At 31.2% G+C, this 23,240-nt stretch overlaps 1 protein-coding gene across 3 annotated transcripts in view; it reads left to right on the top strand.

Annotated features, from left to right (window-relative positions):
* Nucleotides 1-22,061, top strand: part of LOC117106901 (influenza virus NS1A-binding protein homolog A-like) — a 30,657-nt gene extending 8,596 nt beyond the window's left edge. For 2 of the 3 annotated variants that reach the window (XM_033248419.1, XM_033248421.1), the window contains exons 3-6: nucleotides 10,220-10,517; nucleotides 15,268-15,392; nucleotides 19,311-19,435; nucleotides 21,909-22,061. In XM_033248419.1, coding sequence (XP_033104310.1) covers nucleotides 10,220-10,517; nucleotides 15,268-15,392; nucleotides 19,311-19,435; nucleotides 21,909-22,046 — 686 coding nt within the window. In that variant the 3' untranslated portion in view covers nucleotides 22,047-22,061. Of the gene's footprint in view, nucleotides 1-6,210; nucleotides 6,351-10,219; nucleotides 10,518-15,267; nucleotides 15,393-19,310; nucleotides 19,436-21,908 lie in introns of those variants that run through there. The other variant, XM_033248420.1, reaches the window with a different exon arrangement.
* The last annotated feature ends 1,179 nt before the right edge of the window (nucleotides 22,062-23,240 follow it).

Below are 23,240 nucleotides of genomic sequence, written 5' to 3'. Positions count from 1 at the left end.
CAGAGCTCGTTGGCCAGTTAGACTAAAACAAATATAAGCATATGCCCTTGCCAAGCCAACACTTGTCTGTCACAGTATGAGTGTCATTTCTGGCCATCCAGTGGTTCCTATTCTTTAAAAAATCTCATTTAGAAGGGGAACACCCTCACAAAATTTTCCACAAGCTCCCGCCTACGAGCCTAGTCCCTGTCGGACAGCTCAGCCCCCAGAAAATATATCCTACAGCCGCCACAGTTATTGCAACTTTTCACCATTGGCACTAAACAAGCAGAACAAAAAAAACCTAATGATAATAATAAAAATATTAATAATAATAATAATTGTAATTATAATAATTTTGGCTTAAATAGCGTAATGCTAAAGCCTCGATGCGCTTAACAATAAAATAAAACTGCCGGATTAACACTTGAGGTCTCTCTGGTTTCGTTTGTTGCCATGTTTACATCATCGCAAATACAGTAGTGCAATATTTAATGAATGCCCGCATAGGAACCTTGGCCCTTGCAGAGGTCTGGTTTCAGTAACAAAAGAAAGAGTGATGGCTACAAAAGCAGGGTTGGGCGGTGACGCTTTCAAGTACAATATACTGTATATTTTTATTTGACTAAAGACCAAACCAGTGTGATGTAATGATCAATGAAGCAGGCATTACTTAATACAGACTTGCAGACATTGAGACCCAGGCTTGGCTTTTGTTTACTCATTGCTAGGGCCACCTTGAACATAGTTGAGCAATACCTGTATCTACACATGCAGCCAAGACCACGTTCAAACTAGAGCTCAAGCCAAGCTTCACTCAAATTGCCAGCTCTAAAATATTCACACACATAGTAATAGACAATATAGGCCTACTACAACACAGTCGGATTCATTATTATGAAACAAATATAAATGTTTCCAATTTTTGTAAGCTTTTCGTTTAAAACTCTAAAGGCCAACTCAGACAGCGTCATACGACGCAGCTCGACGCGATTTGTTGTTGCGTCGTGGGCAGTCGCGTCGTAGAATATTAAACATGTTTAATATTTCTCAAGACTGTCCCCGACGATGAATCGCGCCAGGCTGCGTCGCACTGCGCTGTCTGAGTTGGCCTTTAGTAACATTTGCAGGATCGTAGCCTATTATGTGGAAACATGGGTCATCTTGGTTTCAGTGGCTGCTAGGCATTGGCCCTCAACTACAAAGACTTGTGGCTTGAATTATTATGAGAAAGGGAATTTACACTAAGCAAGCAAAGAAAAACCAAACAAAGTGTGAAAGCTTAACTATCAGTTAGGCATACTTGGTAGTAAAAAATTACTACAGTAGATTAACTATGAATATGCAACTTCTGGTAGGCAAAACTGGTTATTAACATTCACCATCCCAGGGCTACAATGAAACATGCGCAACATTTATCGCCTATGAAAATCTCTTCTGAATACAGCCTGAGTATTGTTGTCCCACACGCACTATAAGTAAATATTTGTTGTCTGGGTCATTGGTATATAATGCATGGTTGATCTTTAAACAAAGTTTTGTTAAAGGGAATTCAAACTGAAACTTAGAGACAATGATGGACAGATGTTCAGAAAAATGACAGCCAATTTCGAGTTCAACACAAATACTTCACTTGATGAAGCCTGTATTGACTGCTGATTAAAAAGCTTCCAACATAAATTTACAGGTAGTCTGAGCAGCTACCTATTTTTTATATGACTAAACATAATCTTTCAGATCTATCTATTTAAAATATGAATTACATAATCATAAATCTTATAAAATTTCAGTGCACAGGTTTTGAATATTAAAACTGTGTCATGCATATAATTTTAAAGTTTATTATCAACAATATATTGTTAAATTTAAAAAAAAAACATATTTCATTGACAAAGGGTGATAAGGTATAGTTGAATAAAACTTAATGAAGTAAGTTTAATAAAATAATTTGGACAAACAATAACAGAAGCAGGAGGTAAACAAAAGTTATAAACAAAACTAATTATAAGCTTTAAAATGAATAAATTAATTTTCTTTGATAACTGCTATAAAATAATGTACAAGGTTTTAAGTAATATAATTGTTAGTATGGGGTGTTCTACCATGATAAATATCAAAAATAAATGTAAGAACATATAATTCATATAATTTAAAATTATCAAGAATTTTAGAAGCAATACATTGACAAATCATTTTTTGAGAGAAATACCTTCTAAATATGAATTATGCCTCCCCAAATCTCAGTATCATACATTAAAATAGGAAATGTAAATGAAGTATAAATATAAATTAATTATTAAGTGTAATCAATGTTCTTCTGGGAATATGTCTTAACTTAGAAATAAAACTAGTCTTTTTTCTTATCTTGTCGTATACATCCTCAAAATGAAATTTCCAGGACAGATATTTGTCAAATTTAATAGCAACCAAATTCGCAGACACACTTTCTTTTAATTAAAACATTAATAGAAAAATAACATTGAGTACTAATATTTTTATTTTTAAACTGAAAAATCAGAGAATCAGTTTTTTTTATTTTTTTATTTATTGTCAATTTATTAGAATTACACCAACTGATATTTCAACATGTGATAAATCAAGAATGTTTACAGCAAAAGAGTGAAATATATTAGTATTGTCGGCAAATAGACGAAAATTATAAAACTTGTACAGGTATGAATTAGGAAGATTATTAATAATATAAATTTTAGATACTGTACCGTGAACAGTCAAATGCACACAATTGACAATTGAATATTACAGGAACATGTAATTCTCAAACTAAATTTGAAATATGCATGATTGCTAGAGAGGTGAGGCAAACATGACTATGTTTCTGAGAATTGTGAGGAGATAACATTACCTAGTACATTAACATCTTGCAGTTGTCTAGTTTGTGCTGCTTTCCAATTTAACTAAATTTTTCTTCTAATTTATTATTCATTGTTACCGGTATTTAATATCAACTAAGACAGAATGTTACAGATTATTAACACTTAGCTGAAAGCGCCACTTTGAGTATTCTCATACGTACAGTAATCATAACCTAATATACACAATCAAGTGCCATTGTCAGGTGGGCGAAGAATATAAAGGATTTTTAGTTTTATTGGTTGGTAATTTAATTACCAAGATAAGGACTAAAAACTGAAATCGCTTTTGGCCCGTTCATTTTACAATAAAAGTATCCATATTTTTTTAATTGTTCCCATTTTCAGTGACAGAGATTCCAAGGGGGACATGTCCCACTTCCCCAGCCAAAATATGAGTTGGTTATTTCAGATCTAAGTGGGTCAATTTACAGAAACATAATCATACACTATGGATATAAAACACTAGAATGTGCGAGTTCCAGGAACTTTCCCCTCCCCCTGTAGGTGGCAGTGTGTTAGTTCTAGGTAATCTTCCCTACAAATATGAAATTTCCACTACTGCCAATTTCTAGTTTGGACAGGTTTTACCTACTAGAAACACTCCCTTATTTGGATGTTGTTCTATCTGTTTTACACATAGGTACATGTTTTCAAATTTAAATTATATGACTGGACAGGATCATCTTTATAATGTTCTGTATAAATGTTGCAAAAACAAGCCAAACTAGTCACTCGTTGCAAATCCTGTTTCAGAGATAAAAAGATCACATGTGTTATGGAAAACAGAACAATTTTTTCAGTGGTAAATGTCAGTGTTGATATTTAGTAAAGTAGTGACAAATATAGCTTATATTGAATTAAACTGATTTACTAAATTATCTTGACCTTCAACACATTTATTTCATTAATGTTTGTTATTGTCATTTATTTCTTGTTCTACGTCAAGTCCATTTTATCTTCATTTCCATCTCTCTCAAAATATTTAGGTGTTTTCCGTCAGTAGTATGCTACAGTTTTGCAAACATTTAATAAATTTAGTGTCTTCCAGAAAATAAACTTCCCCACCCCCCACGCATAACTTGACCTGCTAATGGACAAGTTCAATGAGCGTTCTCTTTGAGTGGATATCAATGTTATTATAGTCCCTGTTGCTATTTAATTCCTGTTCTAAACATATAAAATTTCATTTTCAGTTTTCCTTCCTCAATTGTGTACCTCCTATTTGTATTTCTTTGGAAACAGTTTTGCCTGGAATAATCCAGGAGAATATTTGAAATTTAAATTTTCATCTGGTGTATTAGGTTTTCAATTGTTACCAGATTACATATTGATGTCTTAAGCCAGGATTTAATTTAGCTATACATTACCACATCTGCTTGCCATAATGTTGTCATTTTACCTATTTGTTTAGTCAAGACTTTTTTATATCTTGTTCAGTAAACTTTATTTTTGAAAACTTTTCGGTGGAGGGCAAAAGGGTTTTGATAAAAACATCTAGGTAAAGTCTGGTCTCCGTAAAAATTGCTACACGTTATCGCCGACTCCCTTGGCGACACTGATTGGTCAGTTGAATCAAGGAGCCTTCCTGATTGCATCGGGGACAGCTACGCAGTGCAACGATTGTAGTAGAAATATGTAGCGACAGTGTAGCAATTGTATGGAAGCGGAGCTTAAAGGAGGAAAAAAAAAAATACAAGTAATGCAGTGTGTGAATGAGATCCTGTCACCAAGGTGGAGAAAATTAAATTACAATGTAATTCTTTATACACTGTTGGGTTGGTTAACAGTGTTGTTGCATGTACAGTATTGTATTATGTCTAAACTCATTTAGGTTTTAGCACTATTTTAGACTTGATTTATAGGTTTTACAACTGGTAAAAATGTTTCTACATAACTTTCAACATTTAAAAATGAAATGGAAATCTGAAGAAAAATATACCGGTAATTGTTCTAATTAACAATTAACATTGTTGTGTTAACTACTGTTGCATCAGTTTATTTTCTTCAAGTATGAATGTTGCACATAATAATGAGGCAAGACATCCAATGCCAAATGAATATTAAGTGGAACATGTTTCAACATCAATTTAAACAATTGAATTTAGTGGCAGATATCCAAATATTCTCATGTCTTAAATAGATTTCTTTTTAAAGTATCAAGCAACTTCCTCTATTTTACTAAATAATGAGTTTACCAACCAATCATTTTTTGAATATAGGCCTAAGAGTTTTTTTTTCTGTAAATATTATTGCAATGTTTTCATAAACATAACACTTAATGTTTTATCAATACTCCTGAGGTCTTGGGGCTGTTATGAAAGGAGATGATGTAATTCTACAAACTATATAACTTGGCTTTAACAACTAAGGCATAGCCTTGCACAGGAAATGAAAATATTAACATTTGTAATCGATAGCATTCTAAAAAAATATTTCCGAGAGGATATATTCTTCCATACTAAATGAATAAAGTGTACGTCATGGATGCAATCAAAGAAATTCACATTTGGTCTTTTGTAGGAAAGCAGATGATTTAGAGAAATATTGAAATTACATGTTTGGGAATATTTAGATAATGAAATTTGTTGAAATCGGTGTCAAGTTCGATGTTGAGAACCTGAGCATAATAGAACATAAAATTATTTAGTAGTTAGTACTTAGATCGGTTTCATTTCTGTAATGACAAGTGATATTGTTTGACAATAACAATCTCATGCCATAATTAATGTTGGACCAGTTTGGCACAATATATATGGGCTGGTGCCCTAGTTGTTTTACTGCATTTGTATAATATACCAATTGTAGGCCTATAGAGTACCAATGATGAATACTGTATGTATATACATATATTATACATTTTCTCCACATTTTTTTTTTCCCAACATATTTTTTTAATTTTTCCTTGCACATTTGTGTGTGTTGTGCAGTCAAATTTGAAATTGTGTGATTACTGTATCAGCCAGTCAATAGCTAGGCCTATATTATGTTAAGTGTCTTGTGTGAACATGTTATCCACTAGTAATATCAGTTTCTATTGTCATTGTTATGACAGTCCATCATCCAATATATCATTTTATAAGACTATTATTGGGATATTCTATAGGGATAACATTGTGAGCATCAACTATGGTATAGGAAATGGATAAGCAATCTTCTTAAACATCTTAACTAGCAGTGCAGGTACTGTATTATATATAATGATCAGACCTTCAATTGTTTAGTAAACACAAAAGCAATCTTCTTTTAACCTTGCAATGACATCCTTGTTGCCATGACAGTACTTAACTTGCTTTTATCGTGAGCCAATCAGAGTAGATTCTACTGGCGGGAAAGATTTGAGATATGGTCTAGTGATCAGCAGTATTTTGCACTTTGAAGAAGCAGAATCTTATAACTAGTTTCCTCAGTGTGGGGTGGAACGTTTATCTATCTGTGAAACCAGTGTAATTTAGTATTTCACAGTTATGACTAGAATATAAACAATTTTACATCTAGATGGTGAGTGTGAATTCTAAATGTTGTGTTTGTGTAGTACTTTTTTTCAAAAGATCTGTGTTTAAAATCTAGTTGAAACTTTAAATTAAGTCATTGAAAATTGAATTGCTAGTGAGATACTGGTTATCGCTATTGACTCAGTGGGTCCTAGATTACATCAACGATTATAGTCCCTGCTTTTCTTTACAAATTCTGAGTCATGACACAATTTGATATTTAAAAAATTCTTGTAACATCCATCTGTGTGTGCAGTAAACCATGAACAGGATTCTTCCTAATTGGACTAAGTTTTGAAATAGAAGTGATAAGCCAATCATTAAAATCATTCATTTTTCCAGTGATTTTGACAACAAATTTTTGTTTTATTGTAAAACAGATGTTCTGGCTATGTCAAACATTTCTCCTATCTTGTGCATTTTCAAATATCAAATCGATAGTCTGTACTGATTCCAGACTCCCTGTCCATATCTATACAACTTGTATGTTTATTTGTAAAGGAAGAATAAAATTAGAGGCTTGGATTCAAGAGAGAAGGGATAAGGTAGAGGAAAAATATTCTTTCAGAAATTCTCATCATTTATATACAATAAACAATTAGTGAGCCCATGCAATAGATTTGATATGAAACCTATGAAAATTCTAGACTGCAGCTATTAAATGTATTGGTGGTTTAACTGACCCTTTGGTAGTATTAATTTTTTTCTGCAGGCAAAGATTATATATTTCCAATGAAATGAATGTCGAAGGTTATTAAGATCATGACACTTAAAGTAGAGTGCTATGACAACCAAGTACTTTATGAAACCCCACAAAGCCAATCTACCCATGTGCGTGATAGAGAAATTATAGTAGAAGATTGTGGTCTAGGGACTGCTAATTCAACAAAAGAAGGGTTACAGTGGATTGTGTGGTGTGTTTCACCCGTAAGAAATCCACCCAATCTAAGTACCCACCTGTAGTAAACAAATTGCTATTGCAAGATGTCTATTGTTGCCCTTTTCTCTGTATCCTGTGTATATACCTAAGCTAGGCCTAGTCTTTGCAGCTGACTATTGTATTAATATCATTACCAAAGATTACTGTAAACAATAAAACATACTTATGCTAAGCATTCTCAGGATAAAAATTTTAAGGTAATTATTAAATTCAACTGAGCCATAGCCAAATTTGGCTAGCCAACATTGATTAATTCCTAAATTCTACTAGTCTGCTCTTAAAAAAGATAATAATTAACATCATTTTGCACTCACACGATTATTCAACATTTATTAAGTCTTTATTGAATGTGTTTGTACAGTATAGGAGTTTACTACAATATGTGATGTGGGTTTGCACTTAATGAAATGACTTGCAACATGCTTATCGGATTTAATCTTTAAAATATATTGTCAGTATTTTTCAGATTCCATATTTAAAATCTATAATATCGTGTTGTTTTCCAAAATCGAGATAATTTCTGGATTAAAAACACTGGCACAGGAATTTTACAGTTTGCATTTGAACTTCTGAAATGTCACAGTATTGTTCTTTTGATGAGATCTATTTAAATGTTTGAGTTTTAAATCAATATACTTCTCCCACCATTAATCCACTTAATCATTGTTACGGTTCTACTGTAAGGCCCATCGGATAAAAACGCGGACAATAAACATTTTGTTGATGGGTCATAGTTCACAAGTTTGTCTAGGCCTAGTGGCAGTTGTGTACTTGTTCTTGGTTGTTAATGGCAGGTGTTGGATTTGTAATTACTTGGTTAAATATACATAGGTACTTATTTCTTCAAAGATAAGCCAATTGTTTGATTCCTTTGATTGTACAGTAAACATTATTTTCTCCTTAACCCGGTACCATACTTTAGGCCTATCCATGTGGTCTACCGCCTATGCAAAACGATCATGATTTCAAACAATGAACAGCAATTACTGATCATGGTTTAACACAAATTTACATTTTTATAGTTTGGTTTCCTCTTCTCTAAGATCTCTATAAAGTACGATGAATTCTTGGCCAGACACTCGCATCAATAACAAGAAAGCATTTTTAATGATCAGTAGAATCCAGGATCAGGAAATTATCAGACATTGTTTTTATAGATCAACAGAGAGATTAGAGAATGCTTCAAGGAAATACAAAGCAAGTGCTTAGTTGTGTTGTTACTTTAATGCTAAACCATTTTCAAGCCAGATCTTGGTTTGCCTATTCAAGAAATGTTTTGTAGCAATGTATCATACAAGGATTATATTTTTGTCTCAGAATTAAAATCTATAACAAATAAGCTGATTATTTAAAACTTATATATTACTTATATATATATATATATATATTTTTTTTTTACTTTATAAATATTTTCAAAATTCATGCCCAGTATAATTTATGATTTCATAATAAAATTGATTATAATGATTGTTACAATCTTCTAATACAATAGAGCATCAAACAATGTGCATTTAGAATGTTTGCATACGAACAACTATTCACCATAAGGTTAGGTTTGAGTGTGCCTTATTTAGTTATTCTATACATTTATGCCTAGAATTATCTATCTACAATAATTATAGTGCTGTACATATTTTCATGTTTGATTTACTTACAGTAAATGCTATTCCTTAACCTTTCAAAAGAGTTGTATGCCTAAAGCTTTTTTTCATAAAATCGCTACACACTATCGCCGACAGCTTTCTGATTGGTTGATCGTATTGGGGAGCCTTCCCAATTGCGTCGGGGATTGCTACATTAGCACAACAATTACAGTAAAAAATTGTAGCGATAGCGATTTTAAGGAAACCAGGATTTAATCCTGATAGTTGATTATTCCAAACCTAATTATATTACAATAATATTAAGAAGGTGAACAATCTAGAAAGTACTTTTTGTCTAAATTTAGGGCCTCAAAATTTAGGTTGCACTGTTTGTAGAAATCAAAACCAATAGGATCGGGAAAATTTAATTCATTTTAAAAGAATAAAAAAAAGTGAATAATATTAGTCTAGGGCAAGCAGTCAAGTTTGATGTTAACATGCAGATTGTAATTGAGCCTCAATGGCTCGACTTGTCATAGTAACCGATAGAAGAGCTTATTAAAATTTGATTTCAAGACGAAATTAAAGAAGATTGATGATTCGTGCATGATTTGTGATAATGGACCCAGCAAATGTCTTCGAATATGAAAATAGTTTGGTTGAAATGTATATATATCTGTCAGTAAATTGTTTAATTCTTGAAGGTTGTCGTGAATCAGAATAATGTAGTAATGTAATGTAGTGTATAATGTAATAGTGAGTTTTTAATTATTTAGATGGCATAGAAGTTGTTAATTGAAGGTTGTAATCATTGGCTTAAAAATGAATTAGCATGCAGCTGTCCATAGTCTACAAAGTGATTTGTTAAACAATCAGATCTTTTGAATAATTATCATTTTTATTAGATGGTTGGGATTTGGTTTGCAAATGATTTTCCTGCTATTGTTGTAAATGGTTTTCAACTAAATCCTTTGTGCATTTTTAATTTATAACAATTTCAAATTGTGATGTACAGTAGTGAATAATATTCTTTTATTTAAATTAGCTTAAATTCTGAGCGTTCTTAATCCATTTTAATGCTTATTCATGAAACCAAACACAAGTGCGAAACCACCAAATACAGGTTGTAATAAACTATTACTGTAAAATGTAGTTTAAATAAATTGGTTTTTTGGGTTTTTTTTTTTAATATTTCATCTTGAATTAAATAATTTTTGAGTTAGTTAATTTAAATTTTGAGGAGGAATTTTTGGATTATTTGTTATGGTAACTTTAATATTTAATAAGTGTAGTTATAACATTTTTATGTTATTTTTGGTGGTAAAGAAATAATTTGTATTATTCAAATTTCAGACCAATATCCCAGAGAAGAACAGACACCAGACATAATGTTAGTGTACAGTGATGACCAAGGTCCGATGTCAACATTAAAATGCATGAATGAGCTTCGCAAACATCGTCAAAACATAGACTTGATTTTGTCGGTGGGTAACCAAGAGATCCCAGCCCATCGCGCCGTTTTGTCATGTACGAGTCCATATATTGCTGAGTGGTGTCGCCGACAGCATAGTGATGGATTATTGATGCATAGTCTGGAAGGTGTTGACGCTAGTGCCGTTGAGCTGCTTGTCAACTATTCCTATGTTTCTAAGTAAGTCTGTTATTATGCCATGAAGTGTAAAACAATTACAAACTTTCTATTTTATGAACATGATTTGCAGAAATGAACATTGTTATGGAGTAGGTGAAGACAGTTACTGCATAAACAATATTTAATATACTTACTAAAAAAATTCCCTGGGACTTCCCCTTGGCTCTTTAAATTTAGCTTTACCACTCCCTGGTTTTACTAACATAAAAAACTGTGTTTCTGCAGCACTTTATTACCCAGTAATAGATTTTTGGATGAGAATTTATTGGAAAAAGGTCCGAATGCGAAAATAAATATCCGTTGACCGATGTCAAATCACGGTCATATAAAGAAATGTTTTTGGTATTGACAATTGGGAATTGTAGTGGGTATTTAGTTTCTAGGTAACTAGTAGTTAGTAGCCCTAGTATTAAACACTTTATAATAAAAGTGAATTTTTCATGCTTATTAAATATTTTTTTAAAGTCTGAAACGACTGCGCTCGACAGATATTTTGATGTTGAACACATTGTATTGTTGTCCATATGGTGCATGATGGGATAACATATTTGGAAGTAATTTTTAAAATAATTTATCAGAGAAATTATAAATACTGGAGAAACAAGGCCTAAAATTCATGTCTATAAATTACAAATTCAATTATGAATCATATTAGAAAGTGGGTAAATAATTGAAAGTTGTTAACTGTTTGTCTAATAGACAGTACATATTAGGGATTCACTGAAAATCGTAATTCAATTTCAATTTCGTTGTTGTTATTGTGCCTAGATTCTATTCCAGTGATGGACAATATTATTGGTGTGGTGTGTTGAAATCATGGTGGGTCTTGTGTAATCGCTGTGATGACCAACCCAAGTGCTCTATCAGTGATTGTATATAGCCCCCAACTGTAGACCCTATTAATTTTTTAAAGCTTATGTCAAATATATTAATAAAAATAATAGAAATAAAAAATAATAAATTATATAATTAACCTGAGTAAACCAATTTTTATATAATTATTATTTTATTTATTAATGCATTTGTTCGTTAGCATGGAAAATACTTTTGCATAAATAAAAAGAAATCAAAATTAGACTTATTTGTGTCCATGTTTATAAGTATATTTTAGCTCAACATAGAGCGATCTTTAATAATATGAGGATGCTATATAATATTGTCATACATCCATAAGATATACTGACTTCTCTAAGTCAGGCTATTCATTCTCAGCTGTCAAAGGGTGCACTCGATGATTTACTGGATTCCTGATTAGTAAAGGCTAAAGGTTCTATTATGATTATTTGATTTGGGAATCTGTCATAATCCACTTTAGATATGCAATATGGTGACTTTAATTATTGCCACAAATTATGTCGTGTGGTGTGAATGTTTGATAACAATGTGATGTTAAACTTTCATTTTGTAAGGTAAAGGTTGAAAAGTAGCCAGACTGAAAAGCTGTAGGGGGTTCGCCACTCCTCCCACTCAGCTATCTGTTTTACCTTTAGACCATATGCCGGTACCCATTTATACTTCTGGGTAGAGAGAGAGATAGAGAGCAGGACACAGCGACTTGGATGGCGAGTGCTTTGAAACCCCGACCTAGTTTGAGTGTTCGAGACACAACTGTTATGCCAACTACTTCTATCTACTAGTAGTGTGCAATAAAAATAACATAAAATATTAGTAGATATTGTATAGTAGTTAAGTAATATGTATTCCCGTATAATAGATATTATATTTTAATATGAAATAATTTTTAAAATGTACTACTACAAAATCAATTTTGAGTATGATGACGTTAATGTTACTTAAGTCTGCCCCTCATGAGAATAAACAGCTTCGCAAACAGCCATGAATAATCTTTTTTAAAGCTGTTTATTCTTGTGTGTGTGTGTGTGGTGAAATTTGGTAAGGATTTGACTATGCAAACCGTATTCAAATCTTTAACAAGGTTGAAACTCCACATCACATACAAATGTAAACAGCTTCGTGAACAGCTTTTTGTGGCCATTGCAAAACTCTTTACTCTTTTGATACAGCGGTCTTAAATGATTTCAGGAGGATCACTTAATTCTCAATACAATAAACATCTTGTGATGTACTGTTTATGCTGAGTTTTTCGGTGTTTCTGATCAAGAAGTAATGGGGTGAAAACTCCTCCTTACTGCCTCTGTCGAACAAGGATGATTTGTCCAAAAAAAGTTAAATTTTTAATTAATTTACTTAATCGTAAATGAATATAGTATACGTTTTGATGAAAATTAGTTGATTTTTTTGTTATGAAACCTTTGTTATGAAAATTTTTTTGGATTATTTATAGTTTATGGTTCATGTGAAATATCCAGTTCATTTTTATTTATGTATTTGACTTCAAACAGTTGGTGCATTATGTCAGCAAAAGAGCATCAAGTAACTTATTCCCACAACACTTTAAAATTAAGAAGCAATACAAGATATTCTTAATTGCATGTTAATTATCATTTATTTTAATATGTTTATGGTTGGTTTCATTGTAACATTATATTTAATATTATGGAAGGATTTTACATTATACTTAATAATATATTATAATGCAAGTCTTCACATTTTGATTTTTTATTTATTTTATTTTTTTCATACTGTATTTACCTTGTTAAATATGCAATATGAATTATATTATGTAAATAGTATAGGGAATACTTCAGTGGTCAAAAAAGAGATACCACTTATTTATAATATATTACAGTTTTGTGTGCATGAATACAATTCATAATTATATAAAAATATATTAAAATTTATTCTATTTATAATCATGTTCATAAATGATAGCCTCTTTTGTGGCAATCTAACATTAACAAGCTATAAACCAGAGTAAGCATTTCCCTCTAGACATACATATAATCATAGGCCTTTGGTGTAGGAATGCTCAAGATATTATTCTTTGCAGTATCATCTAAGTATCTTAGTACATCATACGTGTGTATTCATCTCAACCTCATTCTTAAATGTCAAACAGAGAGCTGCTATTGGTTCGTGCCCCAGGTTACATTTCACAGTGCCAGTTCAGCATGTTATTTTAGCCTTGTAATTCCTCTCATGGTTTAACATTCGTATGTGACTTTATAATAACATTTTATGAGCAAGAAAGAAGTAGTGCTTGTAGTATTTAGAATATCTAACATCCATTAAGTATTTTCACAAATGCAAGTCAGGTCGCTTTCAGAAAATTCACCATGGCAATGCTGTAAATAAGTACATAGTTTTTTTGGAAATTTGTGACCATTTCTGGTTTATCACATTGAAGAAAATTTTTCAAGGCAAAAATCATAGAAATATGTACTTCATGCTTTAACAGTACTATATGTTTTTAAATTCTATTTGTAAATTTTAATAGAAAGCATCTAATTAGGTTGATTTCTTTATCAGGTATAATATTTCTTCTTGCATATGACAGGCAGCACTTAAAATAACCACTATAATTTTTTTATTTATTTTATTTATTTACTTCTTTTTATTCATTTATTTAGTTAGTTAGTTTCTAATACTAGTTGCATTTTTTTTATATCTCAGTAGGGAAGGGAAAGCTTCAATTTGCCAATCATACCTTCAAAAATTCCATAGATGTTTTGAAAAACATTTGCTTATGTTAAGAGTGCTAGAGCCGGTGCTTAGCTGAAAAAAAAAATCGCCTTTTTCAGTATGAGTATGATAGGGATATGAAAGCATGTTTGGTTGGGTGATATTTCTGTATTCTTTAAATTACCAACAGCACTGAAAATTTACTAACATGTTTGATAAAATAAAATAAATAGTCTAAAAGTGAATTTGACCTTTATAATTTCAGTAATCAAATACAAATATAGAAATAGTACGATGAAATAAGAAATTTTGATTATATTAATAATAATAGGAAAACACACAGTGTAACTCATTATGAAGACTATATACCTTCTTTTTGAGATAGGAATACATGATCTTCATTTCAAATGCAACACGGTTATCCGAGAGAAAATATCAATATTAATGCAATTTAAATTGTTAAGGACGTACGGTAATCTGTGAAAAATGCCTCTCCTAATACAGTACGCGTGTGGTATTGAGAAAGGTTATGTGTGAAAACGCATATGTGGGTGTTGAATATGAATATGGGGGACAGATCATTGAATGGACCTTCTGCGATACTGCTCAACCTGCTGTTTAAAATTACATGTGCAAGTTCACACTCTATAAAAAAGATGTAATAAAATGAATTAATTATTAAGGAGCCATAAATAAAAGAGAATCTGTATATTTAAGTATTTTTCATTGTTTATTGATCATAAGGCAAGACCACTCTTATTCCTTGTTTCGTGTACTTATTTTTTTTTTTTTTTTTATTATTATCGGAGGAGGGCAGAATATAAATAAAATTTTGTTTTATTTAGCAAATAGTATTGCCAAAATCATCCAGACGGAGGAGAAAATAAAAATAAAATTTTATTGGTGTATGTACTGTAAAATAGGATGGTTAAATGCTTCAAATTTATATAATTCGGAAGAAATATACATAGCTTATCTTTAGAGGTTTCAAGGCAGCGGAGGGCGTAATAAAAATAAAGAAAAACTTATTTTTTTCTGAGATTTCCCACATTTTCGTGGCAGCAGATGTGCTAATTGGCCAAAAATAAAATTTTATTTTTATTCAAAATCATCAATATTTGCGTTTGGCCTGTTTGTCTCGCCTAAGGGATGATTGATTGTAAATTGTTGTGAATGAATAATTAAATTTTATATTTAATATTTTTAGACTTGAGGTTCCACACAATCAGGTGAAAGAAATATACAAGGCGTCTCGATATCTTGAGGTTTCACGTGTGCGGTCTGCGTGTAAGGAGCACATAGTCAGCTATCTGAGTGCAAAGAATTGCTTAGGTTAGTGTAATTTTTCATTTTAAATATTTGCACTGATATGATTGGTATAATAATTTATGATGATGATTAATATAAGATGTTGACAATTACTATTGATTAATGAATTAATTATTTTTCCTTATACTGAGTAAACCTGTTCAATAGAAACCTTACTGTTCTCCCAGTGATCAGTTACACTTTATAAACTTCTCCATTTTGCTGTCATAAGAATTAAACCCAAGACACTGTGATTGGATGAAAGACCAGCATCTTTCATCAAGTTATTCAACTCCGCTCCATAATTATGCAAACCCATGCATTTATCAACACCTATTCACCCCAATCCATACATGGTGTAAGACAAAGTAATAGAGAAAAAACGAAAAAAAGAAAGAAAAAAAACTAACAATGTGTATATTATTAATGAATAGGTGAAGGCAACAGGAGTGGAAATAAAATAATATATGAGCAACCATTGACCTTTCAAACACGTTATATATCTGATCAGTAATTCAAGGAAATCTTGGTAAAAAAATTGTTAAAGGGCTGGACCAGGTGGGAGTAAAACCAAACAATGTAGACTATATCAAATCCATTTGTACTTGTATTACACTACAGAGAATCATTTTGTATGGACTGCTGCACTACCACAACTTATCACTCTGAGTTAAATTCCTGTGCCAGCAAATCCACTCCCTAAGTCTCACAAAGAGACTTATGATAAAAGCATCACATTATTTTATTTATTTAAGAGGGCTCCTGAATCTCCACCGACTTTCAAGGATACACTGTAAGGGTCACCCTCTATAAATATGGTTTTAAAAAAAACTTTTCCCTTTATTGAATAGTATAATCATGTTTTTGAGTTTCCGTAATTGACTGAGGGTTGTGAGTTTTTATTATTATTTTTATTCATCAACTTACTGTACTCTTCAGCATAATTGTGTTTTCATTTGGTTTTCCAGCCCTGAGGCTGTGTGTCTTTAGCATTCCCTGTTTTTTGTTGTTTGTGTTTGCTGCTTAGCAGCAGTACCCTGTAGTGGCTTTAGGTTTAGCAGACTTCTTTATAGTAAAGTATGTTCTTATTTGATTACATGAAATAAGATACAGGTATATAAACTTGTTAACATCGCTCTAGGTTGAAATGTAAATAGATATTAAAAAAATCAAAAATAAATTACAAATATCCTAAAATAAAGTCAGGCCTCGAATTTTACCGCGGCTATTGCCGACGGTTGGCCTTGGTGCCCCTGAAAATGAAGCATGAAGACGGCCACTACTTGCCTGCCCTTTTGCAGCCTTGGCCTCGGTGCCCTCACGACGCCATTTGACACGTAAAATAAATCTAAATAAGAACATTCAAATCTTGAAGGAAAACACGAAAGCCAAAAACGTAGGTCGCCTAGGCTAGCCTAGGCCTAGATTCTTGCGGTTACCATTGTGTGCACATGCTTCTGACTCGAGCATGTAGTTGTAAACACATGCTTGCTGTGCAGGGCTAGCTTTGGGCGATCTGACGTCATCGTAACTCAAGCGTATGAAATTAACCTAATTGGTTGACACTCGGCTAATCTCGTTGATGACGGCCAGTTTAGAGGTGTGGCCTCTTGAACTTTGACTGTTTTGTTTACGATCGCCGACCGCCACAAAAATTAAAAGTATATTCCAACATTGAATCGATAATTAATAGTTATACTCTAAACAAAGTCATTTTACTATTGACAACAATGGCTTGGCTAGGCCTAGCTTGCCTAGGCCTACGCCCAGTGTCGGTCAATCCGTACCCAAACAGACCCATACACACGTCAATTTGGTCAACCTGTACCCAAAAGATATTTGTATCTGTACAATCTTGTGCAGTCTATAAGAAGATTGTCGTCGCCGATAATAAGGTTATAATAAGTTTTAAACAGTTTTAATTTTCTCTGCTTCGTTTTTTTTTTTCTTTTCCTCTAGGCCTAGGTATTCTTTATTAGTGTCCTTTTAACAAAGTCATTTTACTATTGACAACAATGGCTTGGCTAGGCCTAGCTTGCCTAGGCCTACGCCCAGTGTCGGTCAATCCGTACCCAAACAGACCCATACACACGTCAATTTGGTCAACCTGTACCCAAAAGATATTTGTATCTGTACAATCTTGTGCAGTCTATAAGAAGATTGTCGTCGCCGATAATAAGGTTATAATAAGTTTTAAACAGTTTTAATTTTCTCTGCTTCGTTTTTTTTTTTTCTTTTCCTCTAGGCCTAGGTATTCTTTATTAGTGTCCTTTTTTTCTCTTCTATTTTTCAATTTTATTTTTAATTTTCTCTGGTTTTAATTTTACTTTTTCTTTTCTTTTGCCTTTGGGCCTATTCTTTATTAAATATATATTAATATATATATATATATACTGTATATATATATATATATATATATACATAAATACATATATTTATTTATGTATATATTATACATATTAATAATCATTCATTAAATTCTATTGCATACATACAATACATATATAATTGTATTCTAATACATATATTTGATATACTGTACATATAAAATAAAAGACTAGCTATTTTTAGGTGCAAAAAAACGTGTATTCACCTACTGTAACTTCATACACATGTCACTATTAGCTATCATCTCTGCTACTGGTAGCATATCAAAATACACAAATTAGTGGAAATATAAATATAGTTTTGATAAAAATAAACGTAGGCCTATAAAAAGAAAAACTAGATGCATGTAATGCAGTGCAGATGCACGTGTGTGTAACAGTAACTTTATTTGTATAATTTTACAATTCAGAAAAGTATATTTGATATACCGTAACAATGGCAATCGTTAAAAAAAACTAAATAATAATCATGCTGAAGAAAAATACAATAAAAAAATATGTATAGTCAAGCATCGTTAAAAACTAAAATAAATAAAATCAATACTAAGTCTAAATCATGCTAAAAAAAAATTTTTTTTTAACGGTACTGACCTCTTAATGTGTACATTGGCGTTCCATACGCTGTTGATCGCGACCAACGTGTAGGCCTAGGCGATCATGAATTTCTTGGTTTAATGCATGCTCAGTAAAAGGTAATTATGTATTCTAACCCGTAAGCTTGGCGCTCATAATATAGTATAATATCTATCTGATATACAATACAGTTTGCAAAATGTTTTATTATTGTAGTAAAAATATCATTCATCAAACTTGGGTACGTGTTAGTATATGCTGTGTACGGGTTGACCAAAGATGTGTACGGGTTGACCAAAGATGTGTACGGGTCGACCAAAATTTAGGTACGGTTCGTGGGTACGGGTTGGCATGGGTGCGGGTTGACCTGTAATCCCCCATGCCTAGCCTGGCCTGGCCATTTAATTAAATTAGCTATCTGTTTCTACTAGAGTTACAGAAAATTGATATATTCAAATAATCAAAATTATAAATGGCATATCTCCTTTATATTTAAATACTGGTATTGAGTTTACTAACCAACTTCATAACTATAATACTAGATTTTCTACTTCTCATTCATTGATCTCTGTTGATGAATGGAATAAATTACCTTATAATGTTCAAAATGCACAATCCACACACATTAAAAAAACTCATAAAAAACCATTATATATCTGAACTTTATAATAAAGTATATTTTAATTTTGATGATGAAAATGGAATTTGTCTATGTAGTATTTTAAATGTATTTATTGTATTGTTTCCATTTTTATTATTATTATTATTATTATTATTATTATTATTATTATTATTATTATTATTATTATGGTATTTCAGTATTCTCATTTAGGGACCACAGTGGAAATAAGTGGCTTTTTGTACTTTTCTGTGTTTTTATCCTTGAATGTATTTACTATTGATTACTTTCAGAATGAATAAAAAAAAATGAATAAATAAAAAAATAATAATTAAAATTATTATATTCTGTATTTGTTCATAGGAATGCGATTATTCGCTGAAGAGCAGAAAGATAAAGATTTAATGGCAACTATCGACTCATTTATTCTGAAGAACATTGAAGACATCACATTAAGTAATGAATTCCATCAGTTGCCACGGTTGCAGGTAAGTGGGAGGTCATATTCGTCTGATTAAATTTTGTATAAAATGTCTCATGGCATGTTATTTAATAGCATTATTGGTTGGGAAGTTGCTCCGGGATAGTTGGACATGTGCACTGAAATTTAATGAAGAATACAATCATTAACACATTGCATAATACATAAACCCTTTTACACTCAGTCTTGTTAATATCGTGTCTGTTTTTAAATGTTGTTTGTTGCATTAGTTAAAAAGTTAGTTTCTTGTCCAAACTTTAAAATTTTAATTCTTTTTTTTGGTTTGTTTTTGTTTCAATTTACTTCCAGATAAAGTGATTAACATTTAAATAAAAATACAGTATGAAGGAATGTGGGTAGCAGCAAATAATACCTGGCATAGATTATATAGTATTTGTCTTTTTCACAAATTATAATTATATCAACTTTAAAATTATTCAAACACTTACAAAAATAAGAAACATACTAAGAACATACATTACTGCCTGATCATTCTGAAATATCTGACAAATTACATGGAAGTTATTTTTTATATTTCTGTTTATTTTTTTATATTTAAAAAAATTTTAATGTCATGCTCTTCTTTTTTTGGTTTTACAACAAGGGGATAAATTAATCCTGGCACATCTTGTTATTATTGAAACTAATGACTTAAAATCTTAAATATTTTCAGAATAATGATTTAAAATATACCACAACTAAATCATTTATGTAATAATGTTATTTTTGCTTGTCTAAAGATATACATGGAAAAAGTAATTTTGTTTATTATTTCATTTTTCTATTTGTATACCCCATTTCTTCCTACTCGTTGACATTTCATCATTATTTTATTGCCATATTCAACTTGTTTGCTACACAATATTTCACTATAGCTCTCCAAACTGGTTTACTTCTATCTCATCTTTACACTTCAAGTGTCAAGTTCGATCAGTAACAGATAAATTATAATACTTACTTAATATCAGACTACCCTTCGCTTACTTACACAACCTATATACATAAGCTGAACATTATAAAACATTCAACTTCAGTTTGAAACTATTAGGGAAACATAAATTGAAATCCTAAAAATCAATATAAAGTCATGAACATTTTGCATGGCGTTTTTGAAAACTGTATAGTCGCGGCCTTTATTCATGATGGACGAGAGTGAAACGGCACGTACACACAATCACGTTTATTTCTGCACGTAATCAGCCTATCAGTGAAATCCATTGTAATTACCTAACAGCAATACAACAGCATCGTGTAATTACTTAGAAAAAAACAGGCAGACTTGTGGATTCTAATGATGTGCATATATTGAATGATTGGAATTGAAGCTTGATAGTTGTTTTGAATGTTTAAACGTAACACTTCAATGCTTTGAACACGATTATTGAAGGTTTAAACACAAACTATGTGCAATTTAAACATTAATTTATGCATGTATGAGGTAAATATAAGTATTTGAATGAAGCGAGGGTACGTAGTGTGGTTTGAATATATAGTACAGTAATATATATACAACCACATATTGTAAACATACTGTTCAGTAACAGCCTGAATATGTACAGTAGCTTAAACTTCACAAAAATGTCATGAAATATTTTGAATGTTTGACTGAACATAAAGTGTTTAATCCAAACATGTAATTATACATCTTGAATATGTAGTTTAATATTGTGAATGTTTGGTTTAAATACATAAATGTTTGATTTGAACATTATGAATATTTTATTATGTATGTAGTTTTCAGGCTTAAACATAACACTTTGAATATAACATGAATGTTTGGTTTATACCTTATGAATTTTATGTTATACATTAATGTTTTATTATGAATGTTATAAATATATGATTATGAATATGTGGTTTAACAGGCTAAACTTGCAATTTGAACACACATCCTGATAATATTGTTTAACACATTAATATATGATGAAAATACTATATCCTGATTGTATTGTTTAAATACTATAGTATTAATATCTGGTGTAAACATTAGTGTGTGGTTTCAGACATGCAATTTAGATAAGCCTGAATATGTGGTGTAAACATTAATGTGTTTTTCTGATATTAAAGGATTTGCATGTGCGGCTTAACATACCCTTTGTACACATCTTTCAGAATTAATAGTAATGGTCATTCATTTTAAAATATAATAAGAAGGTACTGTACTAGTGAAAAATTATACAGTTTTAACAATAGACATTAAAACATAGAATTTAAATGGACTTAAAAAATTGAATTTTACCAGTCATATATTGAAAATGGAATTTTGTGCCCCTTCAGATTTCAGTGGTTATTTCTCAACTGATTTTTTTTTTTTTTTATAAAAAATCAAGAATAAAGAATCAAGGTGCAACAAAATATAAAGTACACAGGAACTATGATAATATTTTTTTTACAGTAAATGTTGAATTGTAAAACAAATTATATTTAATATAACGTATTTAAGTTTTATGCATGTTTTTTTTTTATTTACAAATCCCTAGATTGAGGTTATTGCAATGAAAGAACTTGCTTTTGTAAGTGATCGTGTGATCTTTGAAATGGCCCTTGATTGGACGAGGAGGACCGTTAGACATGGTTCTGACATAGACACGCTTATGCAATCGGTATGTGCTTTATAATGTCTTTTTGAGTGACGAGGTGTCATGTTGTGTCTCGAGTGATTCCAGTCTTCACACCAATGTTACATGTACTTAAGAAATGTCAAGTAAATTAGGTGTGAACTCTCACCTTTCTGTATGCAGGCTGAATGCTTTAAATCATGTTTGAGAAACCTCCTGGTAGTGGTAAAATTTTAGGATTAGTTTCTTGACTAGAGAAATTGATTGCTAATCAGAACACATTTTTATGACAAATTGGGATTCAATTTAGCATTATTGGAACATATTTATTAATTTATTTATTTATTTATTTCATTTTTACCATGGTATAATACATGATCTATGCAAAATTATGATTATCATCCAAGGCCCAGCAAAAATGAGTTAATTGATATATGTGGCAAAGACAAGCCAAACCAGTCACTCGTTGCAAATCCTGTTTTGGAGATAATGGCCAAAACATGCTGGAATTTCAAAATTGTGGAAATCTATTTTATTGCACTAAACTAACCTTTATATATCTATACATCATGCTATGCTATTATTTTCTTCATTTTCAGTTTTAAAACAACAATTTTTAACGATTTGGTGATGGTTTCTGCCTAAGAAATGCCTGAAATCGTAAACTTTGAAGGCTGATTTCTCAAATATTGTTCTTTAAACAGCTGTATGTTTAAACTCGTGTAACTTCATAACGAAATGTTGGATTTAAATGATTCTTTTACCATTTTATAGCTCTCATTTTACTGTTAAACCCTTTATTAATAACTAAAAATCGATTTTTCCGACGAGTGACTGGTTTGGCTTGTCTTTGCCACATATTTTATTACTGCTTGGTCTGAAAAATGGGAATTGGTTTGACTTTGGTCCAGTGATTATAATAAAGATCAGAAAAAGTTTAAACAGGTCATGTAACAACTTCAAATTATACATCCTAGGGTAGGATTCTTGTATTTCTGTTTAAGTATGTCATTTGGTAGAATAGTTATAATCCTATAGGTCAAGTCTGCATACCCCAACATTTAAAGTACATGCCTTCTATGTTAAGATTGTTATAATTCTTAAAGCCAAAGCTTACATACTTCAATCAACATTCAAACTATGCATTCTAAAGTAGATAATAATTAGAACCTATTCACTCCATCATTAAAAGAATTTATACTCTAAGCAATCTGTTTAAGGTAAGATGAATGAGATAGATGATGGTTTAAGCCA

The sequence above is a fragment of the Anneissia japonica genome, unplaced genomic scaffold (genome assembly GCF_011630105.1).
Source record: "Anneissia japonica isolate Jap-2015-1 unplaced genomic scaffold, ASM1163010v1 scaffold1165_len1893470_cov193, whole genome shotgun sequence".
NCBI classification, from domain to species: Eukaryota; Metazoa; Echinodermata; class Crinoidea; order Comatulida; family Comatulidae; genus Anneissia; species Anneissia japonica.
This window is presented reverse-complemented; position numbering and strand designations above follow the sequence as displayed.